We start from the raw sequence: 17,240 nt of genomic DNA on the forward strand, positions 1-17,240 counted from the left end.
GCAAGTCGGTTACATGTCTCCCGTGTTGGAGACATGGACCGCGGCCTGCATCAGGCTGCGGGAGTACGCCCTGGGAGAGGAGATAGAGCTGTCCCCAGATGACGTCGCCCTCCTACGCTTCCTCGGGGAGCACCCGGCTTTACTCCAACTATCGGCGGTCAAGAGGAAGCCGGAGTGCAGCCCCCCCACCAGGCAGGACACGAAGAGGATCTGCCATAATATCTCGCCGCCCACGGACCCGAGACTTCGGCCCAGACCCGAAGCCCCACCGCAACCTGAGCGACCCCCAACCGAGGCCCCAGCCACCAGCGACTCAGCCCCCTTCATGGCCCCCACACCGGGACCCTCAACAGCAGCCCCCCGAGCCCCCGCGCAACGACCCGCGGCCCCCGGTACCAGCTACGCAACCGCCACCGCCCTCCCCTCGGGCGCAGCAACAGCGAGCTCCAAAACCAACGGCAGCAAGGCTGCAAAAAAAAATGAAACTATCAAAAAAAACAGCAACCAAAAAAATAATAACAACACTACTAAAAAGAGCGATAGTAGTACGCAGCCTTGCAGCGACGATGACGAGGGTAGAAAAAAAAATAAAAAACCCAAATACCCCGCCATCGTCGCAGACATTCTACCAAATTGGCCGAAGGTTTTGGAGGATATCGCCGAGGAGCTCGGAGAGTCGCCTTTCACCACGCCGAAGGGAGAGGGCGTGCTCTTCGAGCCCCGTACCGAGGAGGAATACCGCCTCGTGATACGTCACCTGACCAAGCTGGAGGACACGGCAGCAGCAGCCATTGAAGAAGCCAAGAAAAAAGGGGAGGCCACAGACGTCATCAAGCCACTTTTCAACATTTACGGGCTGGATGACGAGAAGCGGATGAAAGTGGCCGTCAGGGGCCTCCCCGAGAAGACTCCAATTCTGGATCTAATGAACGCCCTGGAGAAGCAAGGACACCCCGTAGAATATGCGAAGCAAATCAACGCGAGAGCGGGTCGCCCGGGCTGCATATACTTCGTGCAGCTCGCGGGGCCTGCTCGGGACCACGCGGGCATCTATGGGGTGTCGGAGCTTCTCCACATGAAGAAAATAAGAGTGGAGGCGTGGCGAGGGAAGAAGGGGCCCCCGCAATGCCACCGTTGCCAGGGCTTCGGCCACTCTTCACACGGCTGTCATCGGGAGCTTGCCTGCGTACGCTGCGCTGAACCGCACTGGGCCAGCCAGTGTACGAGACCCCGCGACCAGCAGGCCACCTGCAAAAACTGCAGGGGGCCCCATCCAGGCAATCACAGGAACTGCCCCTCCTACAAAACAGCCTACCGCCTGTGGAAGGCCGGGAGATCTGCCCTCTCGGCTCCGGCACGCCCGGGCCCCACAACCAACGCTACGGTCCCCAAGCCCACGGTGGAAGAGTCGGCGCCAGCTACACTGATGGCGTAGGCGAATCCCCCCACCCAAAGGGGGATAAACAGACCGCAGCAGGCGAAGGAGCCCGGACCCCAGAAGAAGAAGCCAAAAAAGAAGAAGAAGAAGGCTGCCCCCACGCCAGCAGTGCCAGCCCAATCCTCCACCTCCACTGCCCCACCACCGCAAAGAGATCCAGCACCAGACACCGACATCACGCCCACCGCCACTCACGACCTCGCCGCCCTCGTGGCGCAGCTCGCGACAGTGGCCCAGGCGCTCACAGCTGCCCTCAACACGCGGACTAAAATTCAATAGTCTGCGTGTTGTATACTGGAACGCGCAGGGGCTACGGTCGAAGATTGGACTCCTGCGCAACTTCGTCGCAGTGCAGAACGTGGACGTGATGCTGGTGTCCGAAACGTTCCTGCGCGCCGAAACCGCATTGAAGATCCCCGGCTACGTCATATACAGGAAGGAGGAGCTTCGGCAGGATGGCTCAGCTTACCGGGGCCTCGCAGTCCTAGTCCGGAGGTCCATCGTCCACCAGCCGGTGGAATACCAGCCCCTCGACTCCCTCTATGCCCTGGGAGTCGACATCAGAGTCTCGGGCCACGACCTCCGGCTCTACGCAATCTACAGGCCGGGAGGAGCACCCGGCACACTGCAGAGAGACCTGCTGAAGCTTCTCAGTCCCCCCTTGCCGATCATCATGGCCGGGGACTGGAACGCGAAGCACCAAGCGTGGCACGCGTCGAGGCAGAGCGCAGCGGGCCGCGTGATATATCAAGCCGCCGTGGACCACGACTTCGGGGTGTCCGGACCCGAAGAGCCGACGCACTACGACGTCGTGCACGGGCCAGACACGATCGACTTCGCGGTACATAAAAACATCAACGCAGCCATCGGCCAGGAGACCCTACCCGACTTACCATCGGATCACCGCCCAGTACTCCTGACCTTAGACGACCTACCCGTGAGAGCCATCACAACCAGACCCAGACGCCGTATCTGCTGGGAGACTTACGTCGAAGCCATGGAGGGGAAACCCCAGACCCTGGCGGTCTCTTCAGCAGAGGAAGTGGAGAGTGCAGCCGCCGCCATCACCTCCGACATCCAGGACGCGCTGAACACAGCAGCGCACACCATCCGGAGTGACGGGAGACGCCCTCTCCTGCCACAAAGGATCCTGGAACTCATTAAGCGCAAGCACGTCCTGAGGAGAAGATGGCAAACAACAAGATGCCCTACCCTTCGAGCGGAGCTCAACGCGCTCGTGAAGAAGGTGCAAAAGGAGCTCAGCAACCACGCAGCCATGAGTTGGGAGAGTCACATCGCGTCCATAGACGGTGATGTTCCCTCCATCCACCGTCTATGCCGTCAACTCGGCACGACGCGAGACTCGATTCGCCCACTCAAGGACGCCAACGGACTGCCCAGATACAAGGCGGAGGACAGGGCGGAGATCTTCGCCGAGTGTCTGAGCAGACAGTTCCAGCCCAACCCAGTCCAGGACCACGCACACCACCGAGAAGTCTCTGAACACTTGGAGAGGTTCTACGAGCAGCCACTGGGACAAGAAGACGACCCGGTCTTCTTCACGCCCGGCCAAGTGCAGCGAACTCTCCGTCGCTGCAAACACAAGAAAGCCCCGGGCCCCGACCAGATCCCGAACGCGGCACTAAGTCACCTGCCACTGCGTTCCGTCGTGGCGGTGACGCGCCTGTTCAATGGGATCATGCGCTCGGGGCACTACCCGACCCCGTGGAAACTTGGTCGGGTGATAATGCTGCCGAAACCCGGAAAGGACAGAGGAAGACCGGAGAGCTACCGACCAATAACCCTGCTCAGCACCCTCTCCAAGGTGTTCGAGCGGCTCCTGCTGGGCAAGCTCCAGCCCTTCATCGAGCCAAGGCCAGAGCAGTTCGGCTTTCGAGATGGCCACTCAACGACCCTGCAGCTCACAAGAGTACTTCACTTCATGACGGCGGCCATGAACAGGAAGGAGTACACAGCAACCGTCTGCCTCGACATGGAGAAGGCCTTCGACAGAGTGTGGCACGAGGGACTCATCTACAAACTGTCGAAGACCGAAGCACCCAGGCGGATAGTCAAGGTGGTGGCCTCCTTCTTGACTGACCGCCGCTTCAGAGTAGCAGTAGAGAACGCCGTCTCGGAAGAACACCCGATCCACGCGGGCGTCCCCCAGGGCAGCGTCCTCTCGCCGGCCTGTTACGCCCTCTACACTGACGACCTCCCGGTCGTTGGAGACGTCAAGCTGGGCCTCTATGCGGACGACGCGGCACTCTTCGCCGCGTCCATCAATCTCAAGCACTCTGCCAAGAAACTCCAGAGGTCCCTTGACGCACTCCCCGACTGGCTCTCCAGGTGGAGGTTGTCAGTGAACGTTGGCAAAACGCAGGCGCTGATCTCCAGCCACACCAAACAGCTGCCACCGCCGCTTCGCCTGCACGGCGAAAAAATCGAATGGTTACCGCAGGTCAAGTACCTGGGCGTAACACTCGACCGGCGGCTAACCATGAAGCCCCACGTGGACGACGTGATCCGGCGCGTGAAATGCGCTCGAGTCCAGCTCCGTCCAGTGCTCTGCAGCAGCCTCCCCCGTCGCACGAAGCTGGGGGTATACAAGACCTATATACGGTCCCGCCTGACGTACGCAGCTCCCGCATGGTACGCCCTGGTGGCTGAAACACACAAGAAAAGACTGCGTGCGCAGGAGAATGCGGCGCTGCGCACCATAGTCAATGCCCCCCGCTACGTGCGAAACGTAGATATTCAGCGAGGCCTGAAATGGCAGAGCCTGGACGCCTTCGTGAGCCACCTATCGTCGAGAATGTTCGAGCGCGCCGACCACTCCAGACACCAACACCTACAGGGCATCGCGCCGCTGCACACACGCCCGCCGGATAACCGCCGCCGATCACGCCAGCTCCCTAGAGCACTGGCGAGAGAAGTAAACACGCCAGACAGTGGCTAAGGATCCCGCAGTCCAAGTAGCCACAGACAGGCAGAGAAAATGGAAAAAAAAAAGCCATGACAGGCCAAATGGCTAGTTACGGCCACGAAGCCCCCCGCCCTTAGAAAAAGGGCACAAAATAGACCCACCCGTAGTTACGGGTGGCGATTAGAGACCGCCAAAAATCCCCAAAAGGGATGGAAAGGCATCTCATACCTCCCTTCGGGAGGCATGAAAGAAGCACACGAGCTCGACAGGTCATTCCGTTGCCGGGCGTCAGACCGTCAACAACTCCTGAGGATGCCTCGTAGAGAGGCGAAACACGTGTCGAGGTTTATTCTTTTGGTGGTGGTTTGTTATATTTATTTGCGTATTTATTTTTGCGGTGGGAGGGTGGGAATATTAATTGCATGTAAAAATACGCAAGTAAGTATAACGGGTTAGCACTGATTGACTAGCACGTTATCTTTTCGCGGATTAGCAAAGTAATATTTTGGTTTTAATTAGTATGGATTTCCGCAAAGTAACGCCTGATTCTATTCACTAAAAGATGAGCTGGAATTTGAACTTGCGTGCCGTGGGGTTACCATTAAAAGTTCTGTACCGGTATTAAAGAAGCTTCTGAAAGAACTCATGTTAGGTGATACGTCGAGGGCTTCCGGGTCAGGTAATAAGACGGTATTAGGGGTTAGTGACAAAGTAACCGCCGAATTACAGACATGTGCTATGAAATTAACAGTTTTGAGCGATTATATAACAGAAGTCGTAGGGAAGCCTGACCGAAATTTATTTAAAAGGTTGGTGTCCAGATTATATCATGTCATTAACAGGTTAAGTCTCGTATCGTCTGGTTCAGAAGCTGAAAATGCGCGGCAGGCAGAATTAACACAAAAAGCATACTCCCTCGTAAGTAAGTTGGAGGAACAGGATGATTTGTCAGAAAATGAAGACTTAACGGAAGAGGACAAGAAAGTGCTGCAGGAGACATTAGGAGACGTAGGGCGGCAGATTATAGTAAAGTTAGACAGCGAAAGAGAAGGTACATCTAAGCCAAAGGAGGTAGGCCCAGCTAAACAGGCGGAAGAGGAGGCACGGGTTAATAGAAGTGTAGACATTAGAGTAGCTCAGTTGGGGAAGGCGGGGAGTAGCAGAGATAGACTCATACGAACATCTACCCTCGATGAAGACTTTTCCACACGTAAGCTTGTGCCAATCGCAAAATGGGGAATAAAGTTTTCAGGGAGCAATACCTCTAGTGTAAACGCCTTTATTGAGTGAACTTAAGGAAGCAAGAAATGCGTCTGATGAGGATTTGTGGAGGTGTGCGATAGATTTCTTTGAGGGTGACGCGTTGATATGGTATAGGGCCAACAAGGAGTATGCCACTAGTTGGGAGGAGTTAGTGATCCTTCTCAAACGCACATTTCAGCCGCCGTTTTATCAAGAGGAGTTGCTGACGGAAATTAAAGTGAGAACTCAGGGTAGGGATGAATCGGTGGTGATTTACATTTCAATTATGCAAAATATGTTTAACAGACTACCTACAAAGATCACGGAAAAAGAAAAAATCATGATAATACTACGTAACATTCAACCCTACTACCAGCGAGCGGTTTGTAGAGATGATTTTTCTTCGCTTATGGATTTATTTAATGTGTTGCGGGTGGTAGAGCGAACCAAGATACATTGCGACAATTTTAAGGAACCTCAGGCACCTAAAAACTTGCTTGAACCAGACTTGGCTTATAAACTACCACAGGTCGCTTCTGGGGCCACGGAGGTCAGTGAGCTGATTCATATGTCAAAAACAAAGGTGGAACCGGTGGCTCAAAGGAGGTGCTGGAACTGCCGTGAGGCTGGACATTTGTTCAGAGATTGCACTATACCAAGACAACGCTTGTTTTGTTATCGTTGCGGGCGTTTTGGTATCTCCTCAAAAGATTGTAAATGCACAAAGGGAAACGATCCGGGGGAAGTTTCAAAACCTGCCCAGTAAACTTACCCCATGATAAAGATACAGAGTGGCAGGAATGGTTGTTGGTGATAAGAAATTTTTTTTCGCAGGGAGATAGGGAACTGTGTCCGGTGTTAGTCTACAAGGAAAATGATAATAGGACGTATGTATACGTAGATATTATGCAGGTGCAGTTGATTGGCATGCTAGATTGCGGGGCAAGTCGGACAGTAGTTAATGGGACATATGCAGAAATTTTAAGTTCCCTAGGATTGAGGCCCGTTAAAGTTTACAGTGTGCAGGCTTCCACAGCGGGAGGAGAAAATCACGATATCACTCAGATATTCCATGTTCCATGCAAGTTTGATACCCAATACAAAGTCATCCCGATTTTAGTTATGCCAACTTTGAAACAAAATCTGATATTAGGTAGAGATTTTTTTATTTAATTTGGAATTACAATAAAGTTTAGAAGTGAACTTATGTTAGATCAAACTGCAATAGATTCTTTGACACTAAGGAATAGTGCGGTGATTTCCAGAGAATGCTTAGAAGCACATCAGCAAGCACAGTTGGCGGATATTATAGACGAGATGAAACGAACAATTGGGACAGGTAATCTTGGAAGAACGGATATGTTAAATCACACAATAGATACAGGGGAGGTAAAGCCAATCCACCAAAAGCAGTACAATTTTTCTCCAGTGATAAAAAAAGAAATCGAGAGGGAATTGGATGACATGCTTTCTAAAGATGTAGTTGAGCCCTCGGTGAGTGCATGGTGCTCGCCTGTACTTATAGTTAAAAAACCCAACGGTGAGAACAGGTTGTGCTTAGATAGCAGGCAATTAAATAAGGTAACAAAGAGGGACACATATCCACTGCCACGAGTGACTAATATCCTAGATAGCCTTCGAAATGCGAAATATCTAAGCACTATTGATTTGAAGTCAGCTTTCTGGCAAATACCCCTGTCAGAAGGAAGTAAAGAGAAAACTGCGTTTGCGATAGCTGGCAGAGGCCTGTTTCAATTCAAAGTGATGCCATTTGGCCTGGTGAATGCTTCTCAAACCCAGCAACGACTAATGGATATTCTTTTTTGCTCTAATGAAGATAAGGTGTGGTCTTACTTGGACGACATAGTGATATGCTCAGCAGATTTTGAGGAACATTTGACGCTGTTGAGGAAGGTAATGAACACTTTACAAAGGGCCAAGTTAACAATTAATGTTGAAAAATGTCAATTTGCTCGGTCTAGTTTACGATTTCTAGGCTATGTCATAGACAAGGATGGGTTAAGGACAGACCCTGAGAAGGTATCGGCAATATTGAACTTCCAAAGACCTAAGACCTTTAGAGAACTAAAGCGTTTTATTGGGCTAGCGAGTTGGTACAGGCGCTTTGTACAAGATTTTTCAACGATAGCAGCGCCACTTCACGACTTAACAAAAGGCAATAAGAAAAAGCTCCTAGACTGGAATAAAGAGGCCGAAGCAGCATTTATCAGGTTGAAAACCTTACTTACGACAACGCCAGTAATGACATGCCCAGACTATTCTAAACCATTTATTATACAGTGTGACGCCTCAAACACGGGCGTAGGAGCGGTATTGTGTCAAAAGGAGGGCGATGTGGAGCAACCAGTGGCGTATTTGAGCAGGAAACTTACGGACCAAGAATGTCGGTATTCTACGTCTGAAAGGGAGTTGCTGAGTGTGGTGTATGCGGTCGACAAATTTAGGCCATATATCGACGGTACACATTTTACGGTCATAACAGATCATAGTGCATTGCAGTGGTTGCACAAAATGAAGGACCCTCATGGTAGACTGGCCAGATGGGCGATGAAGCTTCAACAGTTTAGTTTCGACATCATTCACAAGCCAGGTAAAAGTCACACAGTCCCACACGCGTTATCAAGATCCAAGGTAATTTCCGAAATAAATAATATAGAAATACTAGATCGTCATAAAGATCAATGGTATAGAGATAAGGTGAAACAGGTTAGTGACAATACGGAAGCATCAGATTGGAAAGTGTCTGGGGGGCGATTATTTAAGAAGATGAGTTTCAAGTTGTACCCAAAGTCAAGTGCTTGGAAATTAGTGGTACCGGAAGTCTTACGGAAAGAAGTATTTAACGAATGTCACGACAAGCCCACTGCAGGTCATCTGGGGGTTCGTAAAACATATTTTAAAATTAAACAGAAATATTTCTGGCCGAATATGTTACAAGACGTTAAAACATATGTAAGTAACTGTGAGACTTGCGCAAAATATAAAGTGTCTCAACAGGTACCCTATGGTCTAATGGGCCAGCACAGAGACGCTACAGGTCCTTGGCAAATAGTGTCATTAGATCTGATGGGACCATTTCCAAAAAGTAAGAAATGTAACACGATGCTATTGGTTATTACGTGTTGGTTCAGTAAATTTACACTACTTTTCCCTTTGAGAACCGGAAAGGTTGAAAAAATATGTGAAATCCTCGAGGAACAGTTTCTGTTATTTGGAGCACCTCAAGCCTTAATCTGTGATAATGGTAAGCAATTTGTTTCTCATTTATTTAAGGATCTGGCGGTTAAATATAATTCGAAGATATGGTATACCCCGAACTACCATCCCCAAGCGAATCCAACAGAACGCGTGAATAGAGTCATAGGGACTATGATAGCATCATATACTACGGCAAAAAAGCACAACGAGTGGGATGTACATTTGCAGGAATTTGGTAATGCCATTAGGACGGCTAGGCATGAAACTACGACATATACACCCTCTTACCTATTCTATGGCCGCGAAACGGCAGTTCCTAACCCACACACGGTCGAGTTTGGAAATGAATCAGATGCAGAGAATATGCCGCCACATCCAGATGTAACGAATTACATAAATGAACTAGAACACAGGCGCAAGGTATTCGCCGTGGTGCGGGAACGCTTAACAAAGGCACATGAAAGCAGTACAGAATATTACAACAAAACTAGAAGGCAGTGTGAGTTTCAGGTGGGAGATGTGGTATTACGTAGGACAAAATTTTTGTCAAACGCTCAAAAAAAGTTCAAGGCGAAGTTAGCTCCTAAATTTGAAAAGGCCGTTATTACAGCAAAATTATCAGAGAACGTTTATCGTCTTAATAATGCATATGGCAAAGATATTGGAGTGTGGCATGCAAAAGATTTAAAGATATAAAAAAAAAAAAAAAAAAAAAAAAAATTATAGAGGGAGAGGGCATATATAATGGTTAATTTATTAGCTTTGGGACTTTGGACTTTAACTAATCGATATAAGGTCGAGTTTTCAATGGCTTAAGTATATCTATATTGCTAGTCGAATGCCATGGCATTATTCAGCGGCTATCTTAATGACTCGCTGGACCAGCGGTACGACGACGAGACTTGCGTGCATGAGGTCGAGCGTTCGATCCCCGGCTCGCGTAGTATCTTTTTCTATTTATTTGTTTTGAAGTTAGTATTCTATACTGCAGTTTAGATTAATGAGTTTAAAATAACAACCATCTCGGGTCGCAGAGACATTCCCGCTCATCTCTTGGTTGTGTTCACACCGATGTAAAGACGGCGATGTCATGTGTTAAGTTTACCCTCCAAAATGGAGATGAAATTACAATGGTATAAATGACATGCAAATTCGAGCATAAGTGAAATGTAAAACCTGTGTTTTACCTGTGTAATTAATTATTAGACATTTTTGCAATTGTTAGTGTTTTATACGGCGAAGGGGTAAGTGCTAAGATTAAGCTAAAAACAGAATCTGTAATGAAGGACTATAGGCATTACAGTAGAATTAAATTAGTGCAATTGTTTTAGCCTCTGGACATGCCCTTCGAGTTCCGGGTTACAATTTGATATCGAATAGCGATTGGATCGAGGACCATTTCGAGTACATTTTACGGCGCTAGCCGGTGGCAACTGGATAGGCAGGGTTCCAGATATCGTAGAAAATCCCTCCTGGCGCCTAACAAAACTTAGATTAAGATAATTAGGCTTAAGTTTTTCATCTTCTAATTTGTATCTTACTCAGTATAACACTAGTTTTTAATTAAATTTATACAAACGTGATAGTTGGTTGTCTTTCTTACCTCAAGAGCCCGTAACAGTTTTTAGCTTATGCCTGGATAGAATATATCTTCCTCGGATGCTAACAACTATAGAACTTACCCACAGAATAAGCAAGATGGCGACCGCCAGCCTCGCGCTCTCGTCCACTCTCAGCACCAGAACCTCCATCAGACCGCCGATGTACTGGATCAGGCCCAACTTGGAGAGAGCCTGCAACCAATATTCTTGAAGTAAAGGCTCATAATTATTGTTAATACCTGTTTCCCACTGACTTCCAGTTTTTTGCGGGTACGGTTTTTTGCAGGATCCGGTTTTCTGTAGTATGCATGCTGGATCCCGCAAACAGAATCCTCGTGTGAAAGTTACTATATTAGCACCTATACTACTCGTACAATCACAAAACGACGTCAGGTGACAACCAACTCACTAACCAAAAGTTGATAGCCATAGTTAACCGTACTTATTAGAACCGTAAAAGTATTTTTTTGCAGTTACTTTTGGTTATCACCTGACATTTGTAAAACATTGCCTGCCTCATCATCATCATCATCATCCATATATAGAATTGATCCGGTTGTCACTACACATTTGGCGATCAAGGGGTTCGCTTGGCCACCTTATACCAGAATTGGCACCAGCACTAACTTTTACGAAAGCAACTGCTTTGATCTTCCAACTCCTCTGAGGACACTACGCCTTCGGATTTAATTGCATAATTATTTTTCATCGTATTTTCACGGGAACGTACGAACGTGTCTTGCTATTTCAGTCAGTCTCGGCACAAAAAGTACTGACGTTGACTCAAGCTCAAGGAGCATGATAAATAGGAACGTTTCCGAGAAAATACGAAGGAAAACAATTATGCACTACATCTGTCCCTATTACAAGTTCTATCTTACTCTAACGGCCCGATTCGGATTTTGAAATAGACATCTATTAGACATCTTTTAGACATCACCAAGATACGATAACGATATGTTTAAGATCTAACCTGTCAAATTGGACATTTGCGCGATTCTGGAGATACTGTTGAACGATTTCCACAAGATATGACTTAGAGGTCCAATTCACATCTAATAGATATCTTAGTCTATCTAACGTAAAAGTGACATTGGTTGCCCGAATAGCGCTGCAAAAGAGAACTAGTTGATATCTAAACTATAACGTATCTAGAATGGATCTAGTACGTGTCGTCTCTTGTGAATATCTTGAAGTTCGAATACGGCAGTATCTGTAGTTAAGCTCCAATAAAGAGGCCTGTAATCAGCAGTAGGAGATACTCATAAAGCCATGATACCTCCATAAGAACGAAGAGTGCAGCAAAGAACAGCAGAGTGGACCATTCCACCCGTCTCAGCACCGGCTCCAGATCCTCACGGTCAGCCAGCAGAAGCAGCAGAACAGCTGCCAGCAATGCCGTCCAGCCCAGAGAGATGCGGTCTGCACAAAACACCAAGAACATTTCAACATAAGCCATAAAATTACGTATACTGGTATAGCTTGTCGATTGGTAACTGGCCCCGAGCCGCTAATCCTTTATCTATTGTTAAGTAAAACCGCACGTGCCTCTACCCATGGTATAATAATATACTCCGCCTGGTACTCCATTCCCGTCTTTTCTAGGTCACCTAACTGACACGGGCTTACGTCATCATGCGACAGCGCTATATGATAATATGCGATAGCGCTATATATAGCGGCCATGTTGTTGTGACGTAGCCCCGTGTCACTCTGGGAATGGAAGACCATGTTTTATTAGACTATGCCTCTACCTGTAAAAAAGGGTCGTGTAATTCTCTACGGTTACTGAATGCTGGCGAGTCGAACCAGTCTAAAATGTGTCATCCAGATGTGTATCAAAGGCGCGTTATCGGAGAGCGCACCTACACTGGTTTTTTTAGCGTTGGACTAGCCCGCGCTCAGGTGCCAATTACAATAATTAAGACCCTTTTTTGCAGGTAAGTAGCACGTGCGGTTCTACTTAACAATAGACAAAGGATTAGCAGTTCGGGGCCAGCTACAAATCGACAAACTATAGAAGAACTGATTTCATAAAACAGTATTCCATACACACAACAAACACAGTAACACAGTAACTATACCATATTATGCATGCCAGGTGTTGGTAAATTGTGTGAACTTGTAAATATCTTTTAATTACTTCTATTATGTACCAATTTTTATGCAAAATAAAGACATTTGATTGATTGATTGATAATTTTATGATCTATATCAGCAGTTATCAGTATACTTCACTATATGTCATTTCCAGAGAGAACTTGCACGAGTTACTTTAAAAAATATCCTTATCACTACCTCTAATATTTGAAGAATTTCATCGATTTCCCAGAGATTCTATCATCCAATATGACGAACTATAAAATACCAGCATCACCGCAGGTGAACCTAGAAAATTTCAGGAATTTCAGAGGTGTGAACCCTCCACCCCAAATACCTCTATATAAGAAATAGGCTTACTTACTTAGTTCAGGAATCGAGTGGAGGAAGAAAACAGCAACAGCGAAGAATATGGCCACAGAAGCCTGCACCAGGAGGACCTTGTCGCGGATCTTGTACTGAAACATGAGAAAACTGAGTTGAAATGTACAGTTTTACACATACGTTTGTTTAACAGACATAGAAAAGTTAACTTTGAAGATGAAGTTGCCAAGGTGGTGTAAGTGCGTCGAGTATGTTTGCGGAGGCTCGTGTCCCCGATTTCTTTGCAGTAATTCGGTCCAGAGTAGCGTCCTTTTGGAGTAGTCTGCGCAGCTCTGAGAACTGCATAATTAGTGAGGATCTGAACAGTCCAATCTGTAGGTTTTGGCTGTCTCTGCATCAAGATGCGAACCGGAAATAGTAATATTTTAAATTGTTATTTTATTTTAAATTGTAATTTAAAAAAAAATATTTATGGTTTTAACAGATATTGTACTTTTTTTAACCTTTTGTCATTTTAAATTTTATAGGTAATTATTTGTTTCATATGGGTGCTTGCCTGAAATAAAATCAATTAATTTATTTGTTTTTTTAACTCCGCACCAACTAGCGTTGACGTGGCGAAATGTGTAAGAACCATAGTTTAGCTGTGCAAGGTAGGAAGTGTCCTGTTTACCTTTTGCTTCAACTCCTGCAACGTACTCTGGAACTCATCCCTCGGACACGCACGTTTACTCGTCTCTTTCACCATGCAACTAAGCTGAAATGAAATGAAATGAAATGAAAATAATTTATTTGAAACAACACAATCTTGAAATTAATAGATGACAAGCATGTGATATAGTTATGCAATTGGTTGTCTCAAAGAGGATACCACTCAGCATATGTCGGAGCACTTAGTGCAACGACGCTGATTTTCAGTGGACCCTTCTTATAAAAAGAAATAAAACATTACTAACTTAAATATACTAAAACATATAAAAAACAATGCGAAGCAGGTAGTACTCGTATTATAAAATTACAATGGCCGGCATAAAAACAGAATCAGAATTCTTTCAAAAACAGGTACTTAGTATGGAAACAGAGATGAATGAGGAATGTATATGCAACTTAAAAATTTTAAATGATAAATAAAGAGACACAGGCGACTAGGAGTGAGAAATTTGATGTGTAATAAGATGATGTTTTAACTTGTTTTTAAATGAATAAAGTGATGCTGCGTTTCTTATTGGCGGAGGAATATTATTCCAGCATCGCGTGGCAGCGTACCTGCGCGCGCAGCTTCTCGATCTTGCGGTCGAGACGCGCGCTCACCACATGCGCGTTGCCGCTCAGCTGAGGGAGGGAGTCGGCGGCGCGCCGCCATATTGAAATTTGGTGGCGGAGATCTGAAAAAAGGAATGGTATAGACTAATGCGTCAAAAGTATCTACCATCCCCCTCCATATTTATTTTCACATCACCTATTCGAAAAAGGGCTTTTCCTTCCCCGCTAGGAGGGATCAAAGTGGCACTTTTCTTCCCTGCTAGGAGGGATCAAAGTTGTACTTTTCTGTTCTAGGACACTAATTTTTTTTCTTGCATACTATATTTTTTTGGTCAAATAATACATATTTTGGAACATAACAATTTCATCATAGTTGATGTGAAAAGCAGTATGTGTCACACAGTGTCAAAATTATTTCGTCTTGGGCGTTAACACTTGAATCCCTCATTAGGCTCAGGATTCAATGTACGCCCTTGACGGAAATATATCATTTTGATCCCTTGCAACACAAACTAGGTACTATTTCATCACACTCGCTCAGTAAATGTGGAATTGCACACAGGTTTAGCAGGAGTTATAGAAAAAGCGTTCTCCCTAGGGAGTTATGAAGTTTCTAGTGCCATAATTAACAGTTTTTTGTTTTTATACTTAATTTTTGTATCGCAAGTGTGATGAAAAACATTGTGTGTAACTCGGGGCGTAATAATATTGCAAACGAGAGTAAGTTAAATCGCGACGGCTTGCCGGAGCGATTTATAGACTCGAGTTACGCCCCTTGTTGCACAATGTACTAATTATTTATCATCTGATAGCTTCACCAAACAAATGTCTGAAATGAAATAATTTTGAACACAAACTGTAGAGATATACCTACCGTTAGAAATGGGACAGGTGCCCCCATGATCTAATAGGAAAAGTAACCGAGGGCGGGAGATAAAATAATTCAATATGGAATCACTCCACGTACAATCAGCAACAGGTGCTAAGCGGGCGAGGTGTTCAAAATTTCCTTGACGCGCTCTTAACAATAAAGTCGCGTCAAGATCATTCTGAACACCTCGCCCGGCTTAGCAACTATTGCTGCTGACTGTACTATGTAGGGGAGACCGAGGGAGTTGTGACATAGGAGGAGTGGGAGAGGAGGAGAGGAGGAGATGAGGAGAGGAGGAGAGGAGGAGAGGAGGAGAGGAGGAGAGGAGGAGAGGAGAGGAGGAGAGGAGGAGAGGAGGAGAGGAGGAGAGGAGGAGAGGAGGAGAGGAGGAGAGGAGGAGAAGAGGAGAGGAGGAGAGGAGGAGAGGAGGAGAGGAGGAGAGGAGGAGAGGAGGAGAGGAGGAGAGGAGGAGAGGGGGATAGGAGAGGAGGAGAGGAGGAGAGGAGGAGAGGAGGAGAGGAGGAGAGGAGGGGAGGAGGAGAGGAGGAGAGGAGGAGAGGAGGAGAGGCGGAGAGGAGGAGAGGAGGAGAGGAGGAGAGGAGGAGAGGAGGAGAGGAGGAGAGGAGAGGAGGAGAGGAGGAGAGGAGGAGAGGAGGAGAGGAGGAGAGGAGGAGGAGGAGGAGTCGGTCTCCCCTAAATCAAGACGCTTGAAGACTTAGTTACCCTGTATCTCCCTGGGAACGTTGAGCCTAAGCTTGTTGGTGTCTCGGAACATGTACCGGACCTGCAGCGAGGTCTGAACCGCTACGAGGATGATACCCAGCGCCATGTGGGCCGTGAAGTTGGTGAAGTTGATGCCCTGGAATGAGGGTAAAGACCTTCAGAATTATTCAGTAGGTTGGTAGTTGGGTTGGTTGGTAGGTAGGGATGAAAGTCATGTGACGAGAAAGGTCTTCTTCTTCTTCTTCCTGTTAGACCTGTCCCCATTTACTTGGGATCGGCCTTCCTTGTCCTCTATTTCAATCTAGCGTGGTCGTGCGCTACGTCTTTATTTAAATGAGCTTCTTTTAGGTCTTTTTCAACCATCGTCCACCAGGTGGTAGGTGGTCTGCCTCAGTTGCGTGTAGTGCTTGGCAGTTTTAGGGCAAGCTTCACCATATGGTCTTCTGAACGCCTTTGGACGTGACATCTTAAGCGTTTCTCCTTGACCTTTGTGTAGGTACAGTTTGAGTTTTGGACTTTTGACAGGCTCTTTATCTTTGTCGGTGGCAAAGTAGTAGTGAAAGTAATTTTAGACTTACAGCCTCTATGACGTGCTTATTGGAAGCCACTATGACGCATGGCGGGTCTCCCACTGGGGTCGCCGTACCACCAATGTTGCTGTATATGGCCATGAGCATCAGAATTGGGACTGGGTCTAGGTCCATAACTTCACATAATCTGGAAAAAGGTTTTACTTTATGTCACTATTGTACAAAATTCCTTAGAGCATTTAGTAACTGGAGATGTCATCGCTGTCATTTTCTTTACGAAACAGTCTGCCGATTTTCGCGGGGGAGGGGACATCAAATGTATTGCTATTTCTACATGAACTGTACGTAACGTTTAAATAGCCATGTCAGTCCATACAAAAGTTTGCACAATTGTGCAAGTTTTTCGGCAGAGGGGTAAGCTCTTAATGGCCACTTCAGTTATTAAGTAAATGCTCTAAGACTAAATTCGGACCAAGTAAACCAAGTACGCTCGCACACCAGAAAGTAACTCATTGTGAAGACTGTCTTACCTGATAGTGACAGGAGACATCAGCAGAACTGTAGTAACGTTGTCGAGGAAGTGGACACCACTGCGGTGATACCGCACAGCAGGTATATCAACGGCCAGAGGTTATCTTTTGTGACTTGACAAGATTATCATATGTTTGTTAGACGTGTTAGACGTAGTCTTACCGGATAGTGACAGGAGACATCAGCAGAACTGTAGTAATGTTGTCGAGAAACGTGGACACCACTGCGGTGATACCGCACAGCAGGTATATCAGCGGCCAGAGGTCACCCTTTGTGACTTGACAAGATTATCATATGGTTGTTAGACGTGATAGACATAGTCTTACCGGATAGTGACAGGAGACATAAGCAGAACTGTAGTAACGTTGTCGAGGAACGTGGAAACCACTGCGGTGATACCGCAAAGCAGGTATATCAACGCCCAGAGGTTACCCTTTCTGACTAGACAAGATTATCATATGGTTGTTAGACG

General features: G+C 46.8%; 2 protein-coding genes across 2 annotated transcripts in view; both read right to left on the reverse strand.

Moving 5' to 3' along the window:
* Positions 1-17,240, reverse strand: part of LOC134803639 (P protein-like) — a 118,816-nt gene that overhangs the window by 72,798 nt on the left and 28,778 nt on the right. The window lies entirely within an intron of this gene.
* Positions 1-17,240, reverse strand: part of LOC134803643 (P protein-like) — a 38,817-nt gene that overhangs the window by 14,967 nt on the left and 6,610 nt on the right. The window contains exons 9-17 of the mRNA XM_063776426.1: positions 17,201-17,205; positions 16,931-17,045; positions 16,286-16,424; positions 15,708-15,843; positions 14,117-14,235; positions 13,524-13,607; positions 12,891-12,984; positions 11,706-11,848; positions 10,508-10,618 (exon numbers count right to left, since the gene is read on the reverse strand). Coding sequence (XP_063632496.1) covers positions 10,508-10,618; positions 11,706-11,848; positions 12,891-12,984; positions 13,524-13,607; positions 14,117-14,235; positions 15,708-15,843; positions 16,286-16,424; positions 16,931-17,045; positions 17,201-17,205 — 946 coding nt within the window. The remainder of the gene's footprint in view (positions 1-10,507; positions 10,619-11,705; positions 11,849-12,890; positions 12,985-13,523; positions 13,608-14,116; positions 14,236-15,707; positions 15,844-16,285; positions 16,425-16,930; positions 17,046-17,200; positions 17,206-17,240) is intronic.

The sequence above is a fragment of the Cydia splendana genome, chromosome 27 (assembly GCF_910591565.1).
Source record: "Cydia splendana chromosome 27, ilCydSple1.2, whole genome shotgun sequence".
Classification (NCBI taxonomy): Eukaryota; Metazoa; Arthropoda; class Insecta; order Lepidoptera; family Tortricidae; genus Cydia; species Cydia splendana.